Source organism: Equus asinus, chromosome 4 (assembly GCF_041296235.1).
Source record: "Equus asinus isolate D_3611 breed Donkey chromosome 4, EquAss-T2T_v2, whole genome shotgun sequence".
NCBI classification, from domain to species: Eukaryota; Metazoa; Chordata; class Mammalia; order Perissodactyla; family Equidae; genus Equus; species Equus asinus.
Genome location: NC_091793.1, coordinates 20,847,234 through 20,867,095, shown reverse-complemented (window position 1 = coordinate 20,867,095; position 19,862 = coordinate 20,847,234). Strand labels below are relative to the sequence as shown.

The 19,862-nt window shown below is 35.8% G+C and overlaps 1 protein-coding gene and 1 long non-coding RNA gene across 2 annotated transcripts in view; both read right to left on the bottom strand.

The window, feature by feature from the left end:
• Nucleotides 1-19,862, bottom strand: part of ST13 (ST13 Hsp70 interacting protein) — a 29,132-nt gene that overhangs the window by 8,175 nt on the left and 1,095 nt on the right. The window contains exons 2-7 of the mRNA XM_014858979.3: nt 14,746-14,803; nt 12,888-12,963; nt 10,853-10,923; nt 6,732-6,798; nt 1,979-2,063; nt 1,735-1,845 (exon numbers count right to left, since the gene is read on the bottom strand). Coding sequence (XP_014714465.1) covers nt 1,735-1,845; nt 1,979-2,063; nt 6,732-6,798; nt 10,853-10,923; nt 12,888-12,963; nt 14,746-14,803 — 468 coding nt within the window. The remainder of the gene's footprint in view (nt 1-1,734; nt 1,846-1,978; nt 2,064-6,731; nt 6,799-10,852; nt 10,924-12,887; nt 12,964-14,745; nt 14,804-19,862) is intronic.
• On the bottom strand, nt 3,897-6,569 carry LOC139045027 (uncharacterized). The gene is made up of 3 exons (XR_011502578.1): nt 6,437-6,569; nt 4,540-4,695; nt 3,897-4,101 (listed from the first exon to the last, which is right to left on the bottom strand). It is a non-coding gene; the product is annotated as an uncharacterized lncRNA (long non-coding RNA).

Genomic DNA, 19,862 nt, shown 5'->3' with positions numbered 1-19,862 from the left:
AATTAAAGGTTGGTCGGGGTAGGTGAGAATTGAGTAGAAGGGATAGCAATGGAAATGAGACTGCTCTGGGTATATTTGTTAACTTGGTTTTGGCTCTTTAAACCTGCAAATATTTCACATACTCAAAGAAGAAAATTAAATCAGAAAGGATGGAAATAAAGCAAACTCTAAACCTCAATACAAAAAGAAATAAAAAGAGGCTAATTGTTTTTCACATTGACAACATAAACCATACAGAAAAAATTAATTCAAGTAACTTTTAAAACAGTATTGTGACTGTATATCTTAAATGGAATATATCCTAAGGATAAGAACTGCAAAAAGAACTTTAAACTTTACTTAGAAGGTATATCATTTTTAAGGCATGATTCTAAAACAATTTTATGTGTATCGCAGGATAATGCAAGGATAATGCAAGTAAGTAAATAGGGACAAAAATTTTGAGTCTAGGAGAATAGGGTTAAAAATACTTAATGTTGAATCCTAATGGAACATATCAGTATAAACTCAAAATTTTGTAACTTTTTTCCTTAAAATCATTATTTTTAACATGTTTTTTCTAACTCTGTCATTGAAATGAACAGAGTAATGCTATCTAAGAAGAAATGAACACACCTACTGGCCAAACTTTAGTTTCTATAAATATAATCCCCACTAAAATGAACCATGGTTTCTTGGAGAAGTGGTTTACTCCATGTCTGGGACAAGCAAAGTACAAGATGAGCTCATGGGCCGGCCCTGTGGCCTAGTGGTGAAGTTCGCATGCTCCACTTCAGCGGCCTGGGGTTTGTGGGACTGGATCCTGGGCACAGACCTACACACCACTCATCAAGCCACGCTGTGGCAGTGTCCACATACAAAATAGAGGAAGACTGGCACAGATGTTAGCTCAGGGACAATCTTCCTTAGAAAGGAAAAAAAGAGAGAGAAAGGAGCTCATGCTATCTTGTACCACAAAGCAAAGAAATGCTCAAAGACTACTAGGGTCTCCGGAGGATCAACAGTAATGCATGAGCTTTCCTATACCCACAGAGAACTAATCCATTTTATTCCAGTCTTTTACTTCTGTCTTTGACATGTCTTCATAATTACTACAGCTGCTTTTTTGAGTCATCTAACACAGTTGTCCCAAGCACCTCCATCTTCACCTCCATTCACACTTTAAGAACAGTACCTTTCCAATCCACACAAGACGTAAATATCATAGGACATTTTATCCCCAAGCCACAAATACTCATTTGTATAATATTAAGTTTGGCTTTCAGGAATGATTACTAATCTGTGTTAAAGCCACCTCTTTATTTTCCCCTTTTTCTCATTTTTCAGGTGACTTAGCAGTGACTGAAGTAGTTTGAGGCTAGTGAATTCCTTCTTCTATAAAATATTGGTTGTTTAATGTTAAGTTACAAACAGAAAGTCTGAAAACAAGATAAAATTTGTAAATATACCAATAATAAGGCCACTCTCTTTTCTTGGAAATAATTTTGAGAAAAATCCTTACCTTAAATTTGGCTATATATGGTTAAAAACTGTTAACAGTGGTTTTTCTTTGAATGAAAAGAATTACTTTCTTATTCGTTCCTTATGATATCCTCTCCATGAATTCTTCCATATTGAGCACGTATTACTTTAAAATTAAATCTTTAGGCAATTTTGGGGATTTTTTAGAAAGCATAACAAAACATCAGATTTAAATTTAAAGAGTTCTGAAAATAATTAAACTCCACTATTTACCTGTGCGCTTTCCCTCGCCATTTGTAAGGCTGAGCTGAATCAGGATTTATTTCAATAGCTCTGTCACAGTCTCGGATGGCAGCATTTGGCTTCTGTAATTTGACGAAGACACTAAAAAATAAGTATGATAAGAAGTATTCATTTCAAACACTAACACCTTCGGGATCGCCACAGAAGCAATTCTATTTAAATAAATGAGCAGAAATTATTCACTAGGGGATGCTTTTTTGTTTAGAGTTCTCACCTGGCTCTCTTGGCATACAGAATGGCCAAGCGGGGATTCAGCTTGATGGCATCTGTGAACAAGTCAATGGCTTTCTGTAGTTCACCTAAAGTAAATCAAAAGTTATTGAGAAATAGGAGGATAAAAAATATTAATAAAAATTGTTGCTCTTTTATCCAAATAATCTTTTACATTTTTCATTTAGTCCAGGAAAAAAAGACTAGTTTCTAAATACACAAAACTGGCTCTTCAAAGCAAACTTTGCCACACTTACACTGCAAATCACTCAAGACAGAGACAATTTTTGGTACACAACCCCTTAAAAACCAGTAGAATACAACATTCTTAGTAGGACTCATATTGATTTTTTTAATTAAGAAAAAATAAAAGGATAAATCAATTTTATTCTATTAATGAAACTGTCTTTTATCCATTGAGTTAAAAGGATAAAATTAAACTTATGAAGGAAAATGTATCCATATTAAATCCTTAGGGCTGATTAAAAAAAATTTTACTATTTGAATTCACAGGAAGAGCACAAAAATTCAAGAAAACTTGAATTCATGAACACCACAACCCACATTTTAAATTCATTTATTGTATACTATTCTCATAGCTTCTTTACTAGTCCCTTCACTGAAGTCATTCAAGAGATAAAACGTGCTATAGAATTAGAACAGTACTTTGCACAAAGTCTAATTCTTGGACACAGGAAACAGGGAGGCAAGACAAACACAGAATTTTAAAGTAAATGCTACAATTCACTTTGAAAAATATATTTACCCAGCGACTAACTGTGTAAAGGATCTTATGAGAACTCATGAAACAACGCAGAAAAAGGTGCAGTCTTATTAGTCGCTGCTAGGAGTCTAGGAAAATAGTGTCTATTACAAGTTATTACACTTGGATCTAACAAGCAACTGACACCTACCATGTTCAAAACTGAACTCTTAACTTCTACTCCATCTCTAAATCTATTCCCCATCTTTATATTCCCAACTAAGTAAATGGCTCCTCCACTCAGTCTAGTTTAGAGGTTGGCAAACTTTTCTGGAAAGGGACATATAATTATTATTTTAGGCTTTGCAGGCCATAAGAACCGTAACAATTCACCTCTGTTGTTGTAGTGGGAAAGCAGCCACAGACAATACACAAATGAACAGGTATGACTGTGTTCCATTAAATTTTTACGGAAACAGGAGGCTATAGTTTGGCAACTCCTGATCTACCTGAAGCCCAAAACCTTGGAGTCATTCTTGACTCCTCAGTCTAAAACCTAACACCTTTTATTTCTACTTTCAAAATATATCCAGAATCTAACCACCTCTCACATTACCACCCTAAGCCCCAAGGTTTCCACACTGTGCACCAAGGAGGCCACAGGACCATTGGTTTGTTAGCACTGCACAAACTACTGGTTGAATATAGTTCACAGTTTCAATACTGGATTACTACATTCCGTTTTATGTCTTTGAAAAACTGTTTTTTTAGTAGTTGCTATGATAAAAAGCTAGAATTGCAGAAAAGTAGAGATGTGGAACAGGAAGTGAGAGTGGCAGTGTCCAATCAGATTCCGAGATCTGAGAAGCTGCTTAGTGCTCAACATATCTACACCGCTTCTTAGAAAATAAACATGGTTATTTAAGAATGAAATTAAATATATTTGCTTACAAATTATGTATTATTTTTTCAAACAATCACTAACTTGTTAGGACACATATATTTATTAAATTGTTTGGACCTGACTACACTATAAACGAAACTCTTAGGCATTTCTTTTGGCCTAGGGGTGCTGTGAAAAAGTCAAGATAGTAAGAGCACTGTAAATAGGGGAAGTTTGAGAACCTTTGCCTTAATCCAAGCCACCATCATTAGCCACCTAGACTACAAAATAAGACTCACTTTCTTGCTTTCCCTCTGTGGGGTCATGAAAACACACCTTTGATCTGTTGTGGGGAGCATAACTGATTGAGAACTCCATCTTCTGTGCTCAAGGCTATACTTCATAAGCTGCTCCCAGCTAATTACTGAACACAGCAAGGATACCAAGGCAGGGCCATTCTTATGAGACGTGCAGCTCCTGTAACGGCAACTTTGGCTTGCCAAGACTTTTTAAGAAACATATCCACAGCAGAGGACTTCTCCTACAAAGGAGTAAGACCTACATGATCGCCTTCCCAGACTCCTCCGATTCTCCCTGCTTCCCCATTTTCCCTCACAGGTATTTTCCAAATGTATCTCTAGCACATCCACTCATGTTTTGGCTTCTACTTCTCCAGCGAACTAACATACCCTTACTGGCCCCTACAATCTGATCTACATAAAGCAGTAAGAATAATCCTTTTCAAAAGTAAATTCACCTCACTATGAAACTCCCCTTGTCAAAAAAAACCCTCAATAGCTTCCCATCATCCTTAATGGTAAAATCCTAAGTCCGTCGGCAGGATCTACAAAAGTTCTTTTAGTGATTTATCTATCTATCCTCCTCACCACTTTCCCACTACCCCACCTCCCCATCACCCATCACCCACTCCCAGGCGCTTCTCTGACCTTAATTCTAACACTCTTACCCCTTCACTTACCACACTCCAGCTACACTGGCCTTTCTGCTATTCCTTGAATATGTAATCATCCTACTCACTCTTCCGGTTAGCCCCTCTACTTGTTCTTCTCTGTCTCAAAAGCCCTTCTTCACATGGCTTGCTCCTCTCATGTCGTCAGATGCTTTCCTGACCACCCTGTGTAAAATATAGCTTCCATCACTCACTATCCCTTTACTCAGCTCTACTTTTCTTCATAGCACTTATTACCACCTGACATTCTATTATCAATTTTGTTTTGTTCCCCAGTAATATGAGGTCCATGAGATAAACAACTTGGTCTGTTGTTTCCCATTGTTTATCAGCATCTGAAACGTGGTAAACCTTCAACAAATATTTGTTGAATAAATATATTAACTGAAAAGCATAATAAACTCCTCATGACTCTAATAAGTAGGTACCATTATCCTTATTTTACAAAGGAGGAAACAGAGGCAGAGAGAGTAACTTCTCTAAGTTTACCTAGCTAGTAAGTGCCAGAGCTGAGATCCAAACCCAGGTACTTTGGATCCATAAGTCCAGTGTCTAACTATATTCCTGCCTCTCTAACCCCAGGGAGGGCCTGAATCTCCAATCCCTACCTTAGAATACTAGTGTTTTATCCCTTTAGGATATACTATAAAATTGCGCTTATTCTAAAATTAGAATGAGGTTAAATTTACACATGAACATAGGTTGGAAAGAAATATAAAAAACAAGAACGTGACTTATTAGGTCTTGGCAGTTCATTTTCATTTTGTTAAATATTGCTAAGGCAATAAATAAGAAAATGAATTTCAAAAAAATACAAGACAATATGCCATAATAAGTGACAAAAATAATGAATTGACAGTACAGCACAGTAAGATCCTAGACAAGCTAAATCCCCTCTGAGCCCTCAGGTTATTCATTAATCTGTAAAATGGTAGTAGTATGAGGTTTTCATGAAATAATGCACATTAAAACATAATAAAATTGCCAGACATATTGAAGGCACAAAATAAATGCTAGATAAATAGAAATCTTAGGTGGTAGGGGAAAGAAGAAAAGCGTCTGGAAAAGGAATAGTCAAAAAGAGAAGTGACGGAGATCAATTAATGGGTGTGAATTAAAAGTTGAAATAGGTGAAGAAAACCTTTACAGAGAAGCAGCAGAGCACAAGAAAAGGAACATTCCAGGACAGTGAGGCCTGGCTAGAATGGAAGGTTAATATTTAAAAAGAAGAGAACAAGGTTGGGAAGGCAAAATATGGGCTCCAACTCTGGCAAGTCTAATGCTACGATGACGACCTTCAAAACGTACGCAAAGTTGCAGGTTAAAAGCAAGGGAGTGTGTAACAATAAAAAGTACTTCTAAGTAAGAATAATCTAGGGACAGTGAACAGAAAGCAATAAAGGAAACATATCTCAGGTAGGCAAACTACTGAGGCAATTTTAATAGTATAAACATATGATAAGGACCTAAACTAAGAAGGTGGTGGCATTACAAAAAAGTGAAGTGAATGTATTTGCCAACTTGGAACAGTAATGAATACTGAACTCATTCTAAAATAAAACTTCAGTTATCTTCTAAGTCTAGGGATGAAGGCCAAATGCACATCAGCATTACACAACAGCATCTGTTCAACGACGGCACTGTGATATACTACCATACAGCTATGAGGGGGGTTTACACAGTACCCAAGTTAATAAATGATTTGTTCTTATACATTATAACTGATTAAACATTATACTTAATAGTATCAGCACTCTCCCACTCTTACAGGACTTTCTGAAGAGGCTCTAACATGCAGAGACTAGAACAAGACTGTTATGCCTATGGACATTATTTGTTAAGTGTGTTACTATAAAAAGCTGAGGGCCACTTTTCTAATACCACTTTTTTTTTAAAAGCCTTTCACCTTTTTAAAAGCCTTTTCTCCATAAAGAAACACCATGATACAGTCAGGAAAGCAGAGTCTTTGAGTCACATCAGGATCTGTCCATGCCCTGAGGCAAGGTAATTAATTCCTCAGTGATTTCAGCATCTATGTCTATCAGTGGGGAAGGGGTGGATACAGAAAATGACACTTTCTTCAGTATAAGATACTCAATAAATTTAAGTTTACTTTCCCACTATTTAACAGTTACTGCAGTAGAGAAGAAAGTATTCAGACTACCATAGAAATGTAGCAAAGAGAAAAAAAAATCACTCACCATCATTTAGGGCATCAATGGCAGCCACTTTTTTATCATTTGCCTGATCCATCATCTCCTCGGTTATCTAGGGGGAAATTGAAGGTCAACTTAGAAATAGTCGAGAAAGCAGAAGAGGAGGAAGGAACTTGGACTTTCCTAGGGAAGGGGTAGTCACAACTCCCACTTTCATTCCTTTTCCCCAGTCTCCAAGGACCAAAGAGGATAATGATGATAACTGATTTGTAAGAAATTATACAGGATGAGCTTTAATCTTTCACACTAAACAATAAATTTCACTCCGTACACTCTGCCTTACACATGACTTTTGCTGCCCTCCATCCTAACCTGAGCAAGTGGTTTTGCCCTTACCAACTCCTTCTTGGTTATTCACAAACACTAAAACTCAATCTCCTCACAAAGGACTAACTAAAGCTAGTTCCTTTTAGGCTTGATTCTTCAGAAAAGAAACATCTCACTCTTTTGTTTCAACAAACATCTACTGAGTACCTATACTAGACAGAACAATCGCTGTGCAAGACTACTGAGAGTACGATTAATAGTCACAAAAACTTACAGCAAACATCCTACCTAAAATGGGAAGTTAAGAAGCAGTTTCTTTAACTAAAGGAAAAAAGTCCACTCTATCACCACTACTGTGTAAAATATTACCGGAGGTGCTGGCTAATTCACTAAGAAAATGAGCTGACCGGTTTAAGAATAGGAAGGAAAGTACCAAGCTGTCTTTAATTATATTTTAATTTGCCTAGAAAACCCCATGGAACTGACAAGTTACTGGATCTATCAGAATAATTCAATAAAGTTCTCAGAAACTAACAGCAACATAAAAACAAACCCAGAGTTCCTCCACATCAGCAAAAATCGATTACAAAATATAAAAGAAGAGCACATTATAAGAGCTCATTATAAGAGCACACAAGACTTTTACGGGGGTGGGAAGAGTAAAATTCTATTAAAGGAGACAAGATATATACCATGTTCATGGAAAGATTTTGACTATTTCAAGTATCCCCAAGTTACTCAATAAATTTAAAGTAATTCCAACAAAAATTCCTATAAGTTTTAGGCAAACTTTAAAAACTTTTCAAAAGAACAAAGAAAGACACACTACCAGATAGTAAGATATCCTACAAAGCCAGGGTAACTAAAAAAAAAAAAAGAAAAAGATGACTGGTATGGGAATATGGTGCACATGATACCCTAAACAAGTCTAAAAACCACCTTTTAAAAACCATCTTTGACCGGGGCTGGCCCCGTGGCCAAGTGGTTAAGTTCGCGCACTCCGCAGCAGGCAGCCCAGTGTTTCGTTAGTTCGAATCCTGGGCACGGACATGGCACTGCTCATCAGACCACGCTGAGGCAGCGTCCCACATGCCACAACTAGAAGAACCCACAACGAAGAATACACAACTATGTACTGGGGGGCTTTGGGGAGAAAAAGGAAAAAATAAAATCTTAAAAAAAAATTAAAAAAAAAAAACCATCTTTGACCTAAGAATGTAGAAATCCTCAGGGAACAAGATTAAATAATGGCTTGAAATTCAGCGAGGTAGCCAAGTGCTCCATCTGCTTTCACCTTTGTAGCAGGAGTCGAACCTGGTGACCTTGCAATTCTGTTTTTGAAGGTAGTGCAGGACACATGAAACAAAGTCTAGATTCAGGTAAAGAGAATGTATGGTGTCTAATCAGACACCCTTTAAAATAAATCTAGAACTCTAAATGCCTATACCTGCAAGCATAATGGTAAACCAAAAGTAAACCTATTCGAAAGAAAGGGACAGTGAGTAGAGAAGAAAAAAATCTCCCCTGGAAATTCATAACCACAAATCAGCCTTTCTGCTGGAATTCACATTACTTGTGTAGTTAAACAGATCACAACAAGACCATGCTGAGAATTTAAAGTGGTTCTTGAGTTGGTAGCACCAACTCAGTGTCTTGATGGAAGCAAACATATCCCTCTTTGGAGGGACACACCTTCTACCCAGGCCTCAAAAACTTCCCACAGGTGAAGTTTCGAAGAACTCACGGTCAAAATATCCACACATCACAAATAAACAAGGTACCTCAAGGAGCAAGAGTCAGGAAAAACAGGAGAAGAATAAGACCGGTAAAGAAATTAATGTGTTTAAGAGAAAAAAGGCAAGTTCTGAAAATGAGTAAGGAGCAAGAGACTTGTAAATAACCAAGAGAAGTTTAAAAAGAATCGAAGTGAAAAGTATCAAAATAAAAATCGTAGGCACTGAATTAAAACATCAATGAAACAGCTGATTATAAAAAGAAAGCATACATAATTCAGCAGAGGGATAGATGGAACTGAACAGTGAAAAAGTCTAATATATGTCTAACTAGGGCTCCAGAATGAGAGTAGAGAGAATGGGGAAGAGGCAATATTTGAAAGATATTAGTTGAAAATGCTCCAGAGCCAAAGAAAATTAACAACCCTACAATTTAAGATGCCAAATAAATCCCAAGTAGGATAAATAAAAAGCATTATAAACCTAGACACATTGAAGTGACACAGCACCATTAATAAAGAGAACACAACTTAAAAAAATTCCTTTTACAGACAATGACAAAAGGTACTTATATGTTCTTAAACACACACAAGATCTTTATGAAGAAAGTGTTAGTCAGTTATTAAAAGACATTAAAAAAAAAAGACCTAAAAATTAGATAGCACATTCATGGATAGTTAATCTCAACAGTGAGGAGATGTATCTTCTCCCTAACTTGATTTAGATTTAACACAATTCTAATGGGGGGAAAAAAATCCTAATTTTTTTGGGGGGGTGGGGTGGGGCTTGACAATCTGATTTTAAAATTTATGTGGAAGAACAAAGGGCCAAGAACAGCCCAGATACTCCTGAAGCACTGGGGGTCCTTCCCCACCAGATAACAAGGCCTAGTATAAAGCTATGTAAGACAATGTGTCATCAGCACACGGAAAAAATTAGACACGTAGAATAAGAAAGCACCAAAACCGACCCACACATATATGGAAACAAGTGTATTTTGGCATTGGTGAGGAAAAAAATTCTTCACTAATGGGACTGACAGGTGGATTAAAGGTGAAAGCCAAACAAAATTTTCAGAAGAAAAACAATACATTACAGCAATTATAACCTTGAGGTAATAAAGCATAATATATAAAAGTGATCAATTTTACTGCACTAAAAGATTGTGTTTATTAAGACAACATAAGGAAAGTAAAGACAATCCATAAACTAGGAGGAAATGTGTGGAGTACATATAGATGACACACTGTTTGTATCCAGAACATAAAATGAACTATAAATCAGTAAGAAAAAGACAACCACCAAGAAGAAAAATGGGGAAAGTTAGGAAAGTCATTCACAAATACCTGTGAATGACCAATAAACATTAAAATATGCTCAACTTTATTAGAAATCAGGAAAATGCAAACTAAAAGCCATGAGGACATACCATTTCACACAATAAGACTGGCAAAGATGAAATCTGACAGTATCAAGTGTTGGTGAGGATATGGACCAACCTTTTAAGCTGCTATTACTATATTACACTGTTTCTCAAGCTTTTTTCCATTATCAACCCCCAAAGGGCCTTTTCAGACATTTTTTCTTAATTCTCACCCCCTCCATTTTAATACTACAGATACACTGCATATATGTTAATGTGTTATGACCCTTTGGAGCACTACTAACCATTGCAATATCTAAGTCTTTTTCAGGCCCAAACTCCCAAGAACCATTTTCACCACCTGGAAGGCAATATCGTATCTGTCATGACAAAACCATTTTGGAAAACAATTTGGCATTAGATATCTCATTAAATAGACAATTCCCCTTACAGATATAAATGTTAGCTGAACTCTATAGTTTAAAGAGCAGTCAAACCAGATGCAAATTGAAAAAGCAGGTAAACAGAAAATAAGGATATCAGAGAGTGTTAGAGAGTATGATTAAAAATAATGGGAATTTTCGCAAATATTTTAAGCAGTAAAATAAATATTTTCCTAAATGCCTTAAGTCAGAGAAAGATTTAACATGTGCTTTCCAGGAAGAATTATGTCACAAAATCATTGCAGTAGGTGGGACCTTCACATCCCTTACAACAAGCAGAAAATAAGCCATTAAACTTACCTCTACATTTTCATCTCCCATTTCTTGAGGGGCATCAGTGTCTGGTTCAATCACACCTTCATTGTCAATTTCTGCCAAAGAAAATGATATGACTCATGCTGTACAATACAGTAGATGCTAGCCACATGAGACTATCAAAAACTAATCAGCTATGGGGCCGGCCTGGTGGTGTAGTGGTTAAGTTTGGCACACTTCGCTTGGGCAGCCCAGGTTCGTGGGTTCGGATCCTGGGTGCGGACCTGCATGACTTGTCAAGCCACGCTCTGGTGGCAACTCACATACAATATAGGAGAAGACTGGCACAGACGGTAGCTCAGGGCCAATCTTCCTCAAGCAACAAGGGGAGGATTGGCAACAGGCGTTAAGCTCAGAGCTAATCTTCCACACCAGGAAAAAACAAACAACCCACTAATGAACTAAGGCTAGTGCAACCGATGAACTGAATATTTTACTTTATATTAATTTTATTTAAATTGACGCACTGTAAAATATTTCTCCATTAAACAAAACTTTATTGTTTCGGTAAGACTACATCTTGTTTCAACTGCTGCATCAGTAAGATATATACCATCATGTTGTAGTGGGAACGTTGACAAGTGCATAGTTTCTAGATATTACACACAGACACACCACGGATTCAGTCAGCATCAACAAGCTGATCCAGTTCAAATATTTTGTTTTAAATACCAATGTACTATTTTTTAAAAAAAATTTTATGCAGATAGGACTAGTTATACTGATAATTTGATGTAAATCATAATGAAATTTAATTTTAATATAATTATTTTTGTTTCAAAAAAATAATATGGATAAATTTTAATTTTAAAATAAAGGTATATTACTGATGCAGAAATGAGCCCCAAAGCTAGCACTATAACCAAAACAGTAAAGAAAGAGACTGGAAAAAGGAATGTTGCAAATTTCATGATGGACAACTGTAATTTACTATAGCAAAGCAAAACAAAATAAGAGTTACACATAAAAAAACTTTTAAAAACAACAGACAATATTCAGAGACATTTTTAGCATTAAGAGTGAATTTGATGAGTTTCCTCTTAACGGTCAAAAAAGGATGAAATTAAAATCAGCTACCTGAAATCAGAATTAACATCCAACAAAAAAATTTTAATCAATTTTTAACAGGAACTGAGCTGGTAACTTTATATCTAATTATAAAATAAGCTTGATTCACGCACAAAAAAGAAAATGCTTTAAATGGAGATGTGGTGCTAAAAAAAAAAATTATAGTTATGGAATTGCCAGAAAATTGTACGACTAAAAACAATATTTTACAAACAGTGACACATCTTCAATTAAGCCCCCCAAAAACAAGCCCATTCTAACCATATCAAAGATCAACTTATCCAAAATTTGAAAAATTCAAGTACTTTTATTTAGCTTTTAGATAGGTTCTGAATTAAGAGATTGCCCAGTTAATAATTGAGGTATGTATTTATAGTCTCAAAGGACTTCCAAATTTACAAAGAGATTTTGTCAATTTCAGGCCTAAAAAACAATACAACCAAACTTGGTAGAGAAATCAATTCTTCTAAAATGAACCAGTTTTATTAACATGGATGCAAGTACTAAAGGAAAATAATATTTTGGTATTCAATTCAGTTCTAAACATATGTTTAGAACAACCTGGGATATGACCTTTTTCAACTATAAATTTCATGATGTTTGAATATGGAGCAAATATTTCCCAAAAAAAAGGTAACACCTGCATTGAGTTGCATTATTAGTATAAAATACACTCTGGATTTTGAAGACTTAGTATGAAAAAAGGGAAAATATTTCATTAATAATTTTTCCATATTGCTTACACATCGAAATGTATTTTAGACATATTAGTTTAAATATATAATTTGAGTTAATTTTACCTGTGTATTTTAAAAATGTGACTACTAGAGAATTTTAAGTTTCATATGTAGCTTACATTCTATTTCTATTACATAGGGCTGCTTTAGTCAATTTAGTAAAAATCAACACAGGATCTTATGAAGTCATCAAATACAAACTACCAACTCCTCACCCAGATCACTTTCCTCACTTGATGGTTCATCTGTCTTTACGTTTTCCTCCACCTTCTTACTATCTGTTTTTTCTTCCTAGCAGAGGAAAGGCAAACAATGCTATTAGTATTTAATAACACACCTAATATATATACTAATTTACACAAATTTACACAAACTATTCACATCCATTATATTTCAGTTGTTAATGCTCCCTTTCTTGGTTTGTTTTAGTAAATTAGTTTTAGTTTGCTGTTTTCATTTCTTTTTTTAAATTAAGTATAGGTCCAGTCCCTCATCCAAATCTTTTAGATGATGAGTTTTAGAATTTAAAAACGTTTGGATTCTAGAAAATTAATACAATGCATATACCATATATTATGTAACACCCTCAATAGGCACTGCGGTCCACAACTCTCCATAATCAAACACATTATTTCTGCAAAATAAAGTTTGGCATTTGTAGTAAGTGGGAAAAAGACTATGAACAGTCTCATGTCTTTTCAGATCACATTTTATTACCAAACAAATTTACTAAAATGCTTTATATTTTCAAGAGTTTTTGAGTTTTGAAATTGTAAATAAGACACTATGAAACTGTAATACACAAATGATGAAAATTCAAAGAATTTAAATATACACATGACGAAAACCAAATTTCCTGCCCATCCTTTAAGCAACCAGTGTGGTTTCTTGCGTGTCCCATTCTAGATATTCTCTAAGTATATAAGACAACTCTGCACTGTGACTTTTCCATTTAACAATGCTGTGTATGTTAGCGACTACGCCACGATCAGCCCACCTAGATCTATTTATTCAAACTGTCTTAGTATTTCATAAGTTACGTAACCAGTTACTTAGATTGAAAATCGAAATCAAAGCCCTACCTTATTACAAAATATTTGTTGAGTCCCTACCACGTGCAAGGTGCTAGATGCTTTAGTATATTCTGAGTAAGACCAGTCATATTCTAAATCAGAATAAAAAGTTTTTAGCAGAGATATAGCTTAAATATAATTTTGCATGTTTATCTTCATCCATGTTTATCACATGGCAAAATATCCTATCCAGGGCTCACAAACTAGCGAACTCTGAGAGATGAGTCATCTAAAAAAAAAGACTACTTTTGGGGCTTTTGCTTAACTTCTCTCATTTCACTGGTTCAAAGATAAAACTTCTAATTTCATATCCAAAGAGATAAACCTTGTTCAGTGTTCTAAATAATAAAACAGCAAATTTTCTTATCAATTTGAGACAGTTAATTAGAAAACTGTGGAAAAAATCTTTTTAGACATGAAGGCAGAAAATAGGAGAAATACGAATTCTGAAGGGAGCATTCATAAGAGTATAGCCCGCCATCTCTCAACTTCGGCTACCAGTAACCTCCTCCTATCTCCCACACCCTTTTGGCAAATATGCTAAAGCAACACCATGAATCATACTCAAACACTCCTCAGGTAGTGGCAGGGAAGAAAAACTTGAGAATCACTGATTTGGGCTAATTGTTCATTTACTTTGCAGACATTATTAAACAATAAAAGTACCTATAATGCATAAAACACTGTACTAGGTGCCAAAGACACAATGACAAAGACTACAAATGCACACAATTACAGGGCTTCCTATTCATAGGTCATGCATATAACATACACGCAGCATTTATTTTCATTTATTCTAAAATATGGTAAACATTCAACCCCAAATTCTCAGTTTTAAGTCAGATTCCAGAGACTTGATGTCCAAACAGAAATTTTACCAAGATTTTTTTCTAAGTGATCTTGGGGAAATCAGGAGTGGTAATTTGAGTAGCAGTTAAAAAACCCTAAAAAGCCTTATAATAATTTATCACTAAACATACAAATAAAATTCATAACTCACCTTGATATTTTCTTCTGATTTAGTTTTATGAGTAGCAGGTGGTATTTTACCCCCCATGCTTGAGGAAGATGAGAAAAAAGATATTTGTTTAGAAAGCTAAAAATCACTGAGCCAAGCAATATTCATTTATGCTGGAAGAAAAGTCAGACATTTAGACGGTTACCTTGTCAAACACGGAAGAGTAAGCTGAATTCATCTGAATGCTTCAGGATTACAGTAAGTTTCCTTCAGCTTAAAATTTTATTTATTTTCTTAGCATACTCGTTAATGAAAACCTAACCCTTACCTTGCCTCAATAAGCCTAACAAACAAAATTACACAGCTTCTCTGTGCCCATTCCCAGAGGAAACGGAAAAGAGGCAGAGAAACACGCAACAACAAAATCTTTTGTGTAAGTTGTTTAGTTTAGAATTCAGTAGGTATATCTGAATTCAAAACTTGAATAGGTCAATTAATTAAAATAGTCTATGAAATAATTATAAAGACACAGTGTAATCATTCAAAATGTTTGTTTCGACTCGGACCTGAGAATTCTTCTTGCTTATATTCATAGACCCTTCATATTATAGATTTTCTTGTTATCCTTCTAAATTTTCTCGTTATCATTCAAAATCCGCCCATTGGTACTTCCTCTTGACCTTGCAAGCCCTTCTTCCCCAAAGATTCCAGGGCAACACCATGAATTACATACAAATAACTTAAAAACGAGAAAAAAAGACTACAAAAATTTAGTGCTATGGGCCCTGCCTGGTAGTGTAGTGGTTAAGTTTGCACTCTCTGCTTCAGTGGCCTGAGGTTTGCAGGTTCGGATCCCTGATGCACACCTACACACTGCTGATCAAGCCATTGTGGCAACGTCCCACATACAAAACAGAGGAAGAATGGCACAGATGTTAGCTTGGTGACAACCTTCCTCAAGCACAAAGAGGAAGACTGGCAAGAGATGTTAGCTCAAGGCCCCTCTTCCTCACACACAAAAAAATAGTGCTATATGCTCCATTTGGGGTAGACAATGAAGCATATGGGCTGCATGCAACTGTCCAGTGACTAAAATGTTCAATGGATTAAGGGCACTCACTCAAGGAAAGTGAAAGCTGTACACAACAAAGACAACTAAAATTCGCCTTAAAAACAAAAAAAAGCCATTAACTTTTATGTCAAACAAGGAGACCATATTAACCTGGAAAACAGAAAGGAACTTACTTCAAAATATCTTAAGTGTTGATCCTTTTTAACTGCAGTTATCACATTCATATTTACATTCATTTCAGGTGGGTGGAATTTCTCCACATAGGGTTGTGTACATTAGATTTAAATGGATATTGGTTTTCCAAAGTTCTTTTAACAATTTATACCTCTTTTAGCAGTGTATGAGAATTCTAGTTGTTCCACGCCTTGGCCAACCCTTAGCTATTGTCTATCTTTCAAATTTTTAGCCATTTTCATAGGTGTGTAGTGGTATCTCACTGTAGTTGAGTCCCTTTTCATATGTTTATTGGCCATCTGAATAGCCTTTTTTGGTAAAGTTCAACCCTCATCCAGCTTTCTATTAGGTTGTCTATCATATTTATTTATAGGTGTACTCTGCAGATTCTGCATCTGAGCCCTCTGTCAGTCTTACGTGTTGCAAATATCGTCTCCCACCCTGCGGCTTCCCTTTTCACTCTCAAGGTTATCTTTTGACGAAGGAAACATGAAACAAAAGTATAAATGTAAAATAGCAAATGTAATAAAACATTTGGAATTTCTTATTAAGCACCATTGAATCAACAAAAATGTGCGCACTTTTCCCATTCTGTTTAATGTGAGAGTTATAAAAAAATATCTTGTTACTCAACTACCCTCAATAAGGAAAAATGGCTCCCATATGCCAATAAATAAATTACTACATGATCCAAAACATCTTTGTTTGCAACTCAGAAAAGTAAGATGATTTAATAAGGAACAGGCATGTAAACACAACAAAATTTTTTAAAATTCTGTTCCAAGGCAAAGAGCACAGTAATCAAACACTAGTTCTTTGCAGTTACATTTTAACGAAGACACAGGGTTTCTTAAGTTGTGTTTTTCCCAAGTTTCAAAATACAGCATCCAGGAATGTATTTAGGATGACGTTCAAAGAGCGTTCTAACTTACGTGAAAACTTTGGGAAGTGATACTCCTGCCAGGAAATATATTAAACTACATCCAATCCTAAGGAAAGATCAGACAAACCCAAATTGAGGGAAATCCCTTAACTGGCCCAATAATATTCAAAATTGCCAAGATCATGAAACACTGAAGAAGTGTTTCAAAATGAAAGAGACTAAGAGACATGACAACAAAATGCAACATGTAATTCTGAGAATTAGATAGAATGAATGTGTCAGTACTAGTGCCCCAAGTTTGATGGTTGTATTATAGAGACTGTCCTTATGTGTAAGAAATACACACTCAGTGGTGTTGGGGGCGCAATGTTGGAAAGAGTTCAGGAAAAAAGCTCTTTCTACCGTACTTGCAATTTTTATGCAAGCCAGAAATTGTTTCAAAAACATAAAAAATTTTAAAGCTTGAAGGAGCGCACAGGAGGGTTTATTCATAAGCTAGATTTAGAGTTTCTCACATTCCAATTCTAGTTAACTACTGGAAGGTAACACCAATTTATAGGTAACAGAAATTTCTCGTAATGCTTCCAAGATTTAAAACAAGCTAGTTCTCCGCCAAAAATGGCAAATTGGGACATCGCCAGTATAGGCTTTTATATAATAACTAGGGCTAGTGCAGAAACCTTCCTCATATGGGATTACACAAGACTTCATTCATAATTCTCTTAATTTGATAATATACAATCTGCTTTGTGCTATAATTACTTATGCACATGTACAAAAAACCTGGGTGCTATCTTGTAAATTCCTTGAGGGTAGAAATGCATCCTTCATTTAAATATTCACTTCATTTAAAATATTTACTGAAAAGCCATGTGCCATGGCGGGAGATTAGAATACAAAGTTACTTTCTTTGATCTTAAATTACCATAAAATGAAATGATTAAAGCACAGACAAGATACAAAGCAGACAAAAGGTGCTGAATGGGAGAAACAGACAATGCTTCTCCCTCTAGAAAAACAAAAATACCCCAAACTTATTTGCTGAAAATATTGTTGTCTCCCTGGATCTCCACTGATACTGGGCCAAAAAATTTTTTCTTTGTATTTCCCTTTGTCCAATTTAAAAGGTTGTTAAGCTAATAAATTCATAACATCAAATAAAACTTTAAGCTAAGAACAATGGTAAAAATTATGGCAAATATGCAAATAGACTGTTCTTCAACGTCTAAGTCTGGGTATTTATGACTAATTTAGTGGGGACGAGAGGAGAACTCTGCAATGGTTTCAAGTTGAGGAACCCTAATAGTAGGATTAGGTCTAGTAATATTCCCAGACCTGGAAGTCTCCACATTCAGCCCAATCTCTTACAATTTTGGAGTGCTTTAAGAGGACTGACATGAAAGCAGACAAGAGAGGAAGTGATACACCTTGAGCAAAGCCCTCAGACTACAAAAATTTAAGTTTAAACTTAGAGATAGCAAAAGCTTCCATGCTAATATCTCAATTTAAATTCAGAATAAGGCCCCCTACACAGGCCAAGGTGCTTCATCCCATACTTAACAATTAAGTATGCTACAAGAAAAATATAAATGGAATCAGGGATAAAACCCCTGGAATTCCCTATGGGAAATGTTAAAGTAAGATACACGGCCATTTTGGGGAAAACAATGCCTGACAATATTTTCCAGACCTTAAATTGGAATTCTCCACATAGCTACAATCACTCCAGCTCAAATTACATCATTCTTAGATAGGTTTCAACTTTTTCTTCCCAGCGTCCCCTGTTCCTCTCTAGGAGTGGAACAAAACATTGTATCCACTCAGTATAACCTTCATTCTTGGTGCCAGGTATTTCCTGGAATTTTAGGAACAATTTAATTGTAGGCTCTTTCCTGTAATGAGTAGATATAAAAGGATAAAAGCCTACAAATAAGTAAGACATTTGGATCATCAAGTTATTCAGCAGAGAAAACGACGAAAACCTACTCCTCAATGCCTAGTCCTGAAATTTATCTAACAGCATCTTGTGGGTTTTTCCGTTGAAAAGCGAGGAATTTGCAAAAACGGTATTCTTGTTAACTATTGTTAACAATAGTCACTAAGTTACTACAGTAACTAATCGTAAGTGTTCAGAATTTTACCTATATAAAATGAACAAAAATCCTACACTACAGTAGCTAAAAAACTGATGGGGAAAAAGAATATTGAGAAACTTCTTACAGGAAAAAAATTATTATACCACCATATACAATGTTGACAGATTTTAACTAAAGTTTCTTCCTTACAACTAGCCCGTTGGAAAAAATACTTTTTCAAATATTTCGTAATCGTGGGTTCATCCTCCCCCTTGGAAATGTTCCTAAAACAAACATCAAAGTTTAGGGTACTACCTCTTAGGAGTCACATTGCTTTGCACTGTCACTACTCACCACCATGAGGTGCAATTTGTATGTTCTCTCTCTTAAATTACCCACCAATAGCAGTGACTAAAAACTATCTCCAGGAAGATTTCCCTTTCGCCCATAAGTTCCCCTCCAATATGTAGAATATTAACCACTATCACATGGTAAATATCAAAACGAACTTCGGGGGCAGGCCCGTGGCCCAGAGGTTAAGTTCGCGGGCTCCACTTCGCGGGCTCCACTTCGCAGGCCCAGGGTTTCCGCGGCTCGGATCCTGGGCGCGGACATGGCACCGCTCATCAGACCACGGTGAGGCGGCATCCCACATAGCACAACCAGAAGGACCCACAACTAAAAATATACAACTATGTAACATGGGGCTTTGGGGAAAAAAACGAAAAATAAAGTCTTGAAAAAAATTTCTCTGTTTACTCATCTGTATCCTTAGACAGTACTTATACTCTTTTCTAGATCTAGCACAATGCCTGTTGAATTAATTCCATGCACGTAGCGAAGTACTCTAAATTTAAGGGTAACAAGAAGAGATCATGCTAACATGCCGGTCCTTGAAAAATCACTTTTTTTTTAAAGCGTTTGGAGTGACTACCACTGCGGTGGTTTGGTAAGT